The following is a 2,542-nucleotide window of genomic DNA, read 5'->3' as shown; positions in this document are numbered from 1 at the left end:
AAGGTGTGCGAGTTCACTTTTAGAAAGCAGAATTGAGGTTATAAAAATTTTAAGGGTAGTAGTAATTAACCTTTATTATTACTTTTTCTATTGAATAAAATTGTCGTATCAAACATGTCTTATTTCAAACCAAGAAAAGAAAGAAAAACGTATATATCTATTTTTCCCAACCACTACGCAGCACCAGGCCAATAGTTTGCTAAAGGTGCGACGATAACTCAACCTCTACTCAACTTATAATGTCTTAATTTCCACTTCAAACCCTCTTCACTCTCCTCTAATCTCCCAGAGCTACACTCCTCTTCCACATATTCCCCTGCATTATTGTTTCAACATCCCTATTATGCAAGACCAGCTCTTCTTCATCCTCTCTATTATATAGTTCTCACTGCAGGCTTTTATCACCTTTTCTTTCTCTCTCTCTCTCACCGTCATGGCCTCAACCTTCTCACTCTCTTGGGTTGTATTACTATCATTACTAATTCTCTCCTTGTCTGTTTATCCAGCATTTTCTACGTCTAGGAGAGCTTTAAGCTACCCTGCACAGCTTAAAAATGGATTCCGAATTACGCTCAAACATGTCGATTCTGATAAAAACTTGACCAAGTTCCAGCGTATACAACATGGGATTAAGCGTGCCAATCACAGGTTGGAAAGGCTGAACGCAATGGTCCTGGCTGCTTCTTCTAATGCTGAAATTAACTCTCCAGTTCTATCAGGAAATGGTGAATTCTTGATGAATTTAGCGATTGGAACACCACCGGAAACCTACTCAGCAATCATGGATACTGGCAGTGATTTAATATGGACCCAATGTAAACCTTGTACTCAGTGTTTTGATCAGCCTAGCCCGATTTTCGATCCGAAAAAGTCATCTTCCTTCTCCAAGTTATCATGTTCAAGCCAGCTATGTAAAGCATTACCACAGTCATCATGCAGTGATAGCTGCGAATATCTTTACACCTATGGCGATTATTCTTCCACGCAAGGGACGATGGCAACTGAAACCTTCACCTTTGGAAAGGTTTCTATTCCGAATGTTGGGTTCGGTTGTGGGGAAGACAACGAGGGAGATGGGTTCACCCAAGGCTCGGGCCTAGTTGGGCTGGGGAGAGGACCCTTATCCCTAGTTTCCCAGCTGAAAGAAGCCAAATTTTCGTATTGCTTAACATCCATTGACGACACAAAAACTAGTACACTTCTGATGGGATCTCTAGCAAGCGTGAATGGCACTTCTGCTGCAATAAGAACTACCCCTTTAATTCAAAATCCGTTGCAGCCATCTTTCTACTATCTTTCCCTCGAAGGAATATCAGTTGGTGGAACTCGCTTGCCTATCAAGGAATCAACTTTTCAACTTCAAGATGATGGCACTGGTGGCTTAATTATAGACTCTGGCACTACAATAACCTATTTAGAAGAAAGTGCTTTTGATTTAGTGAAAAAGGAGTTCACTTCTCAGATGGGGCTACCAGTGGACAACTCAGGAGCTACAGGTCTTGAACTTTGCTACAATTTGCCATCCGATACAAGTGAACTAGAGGTGCCTAAGTTGGTACTTCATTTTACTGGAGCAGACTTAGAATTGCCTGGTGAGAACTATATGATTGCTGATTCAAGCATGGGAGTGATTTGTTTGGCAATGGGAAGTTCTGGTGGAATGTCAATCTTCGGAAATGTACAGCAGCAGAACATGTTTGTTTCTCATGATCTTGAAAAAGAAACCTTATCATTCCTTCCCACAAATTGCGGTCAGTTGTAAGGCTGGGTTGATTAGTGGTGTGATTAAATCTTACCTATATATGTCTGCTTTTTACCATTGTTATACGATTTTATTAGATGATATTTTCTCTGAATAAAATCAAACTTCTCTCTATAGGCATGTATCCACTCCTTCCTGCCCCCCGGGATCCCATAAGGAAGAAGATAACATGAAGTCTAAAATTAGTCTTACATTTAGAGAAACGACCAGAAAGCAAACTAAGCAAACGAAAAAAGTTATATAACATATGATTCATAGTTTGAGAAAGAAACGCCTTATGCAATATAATAGAACCTTGATATGATAGAACATTGATACGTAACAGTTAGTTATAATATTTAAATTCTAGTTATATTAATTTAAAATCAAATATTTTTTATTTATATGAGATATATCCGTCCTAATAAATACAAGATTTATATATCATATAAATATTTTAATATTAAATTATCTATACATATTCAATTATTTAAAATTAATAAATACATTATTAAAATGTATTAAAAAATATTATTATAAATAAAAAAATATATCAGAATAACAATATAAATATATAGTCATAATCCTAATAGAAAAATTTATATTTATTCTATAGGAAGTTATTGTGTAATAGTATAAGAACATTATTATATAATTGTACCTATATATATATATATATATATATATATATGTAAGAAAACACCAAGGGTTCTATATGATATAAGAGCTTCAAGATCCTCCACCACCTTTTTCTCTCTCTTAATTATTGATCTTGTACATTCCTATTACCACCTTCCCCTG

At 36.0% G+C, this 2,542-nt stretch overlaps 1 protein-coding gene across 1 annotated transcript; it reads left to right on the top strand.

Moving 5' to 3' along the window:
- The first annotated feature begins 234 nt into the window (after positions 1 to 234).
- Positions 235 to 1,876, top strand: LOC8282880 (aspartic proteinase nepenthesin-1). The gene has a single exon (XM_002522868.4). It carries the CDS (start codon positions 434 to 436, stop codon positions 1,760 to 1,762), a length of 1,329 nt encoding a protein of 442 aa, XP_002522914.1. The 5' UTR covers positions 235 to 433; the 3' UTR covers positions 1,763 to 1,876.
- The last annotated feature ends 666 nt before the right edge of the window (positions 1,877 to 2,542 follow it).

Source organism: Ricinus communis, chromosome 7 (assembly GCF_019578655.1).
Source record: "Ricinus communis isolate WT05 ecotype wild-type chromosome 7, ASM1957865v1, whole genome shotgun sequence".
In the NCBI taxonomy this organism is placed as follows: Eukaryota; Viridiplantae; Streptophyta; class Magnoliopsida; order Malpighiales; family Euphorbiaceae; genus Ricinus; species Ricinus communis.
This window is presented reverse-complemented; position numbering and strand designations above follow the sequence as displayed.

Excerpts from the sequence above, each read along its gene's own strand:
- LOC8282880 (XM_002522868.4), top strand. The coding sequence starts at position 434 with ATGGCCTCAACCTTCTCACTCTCTTGGGTTGTATTACTATCATTACTA.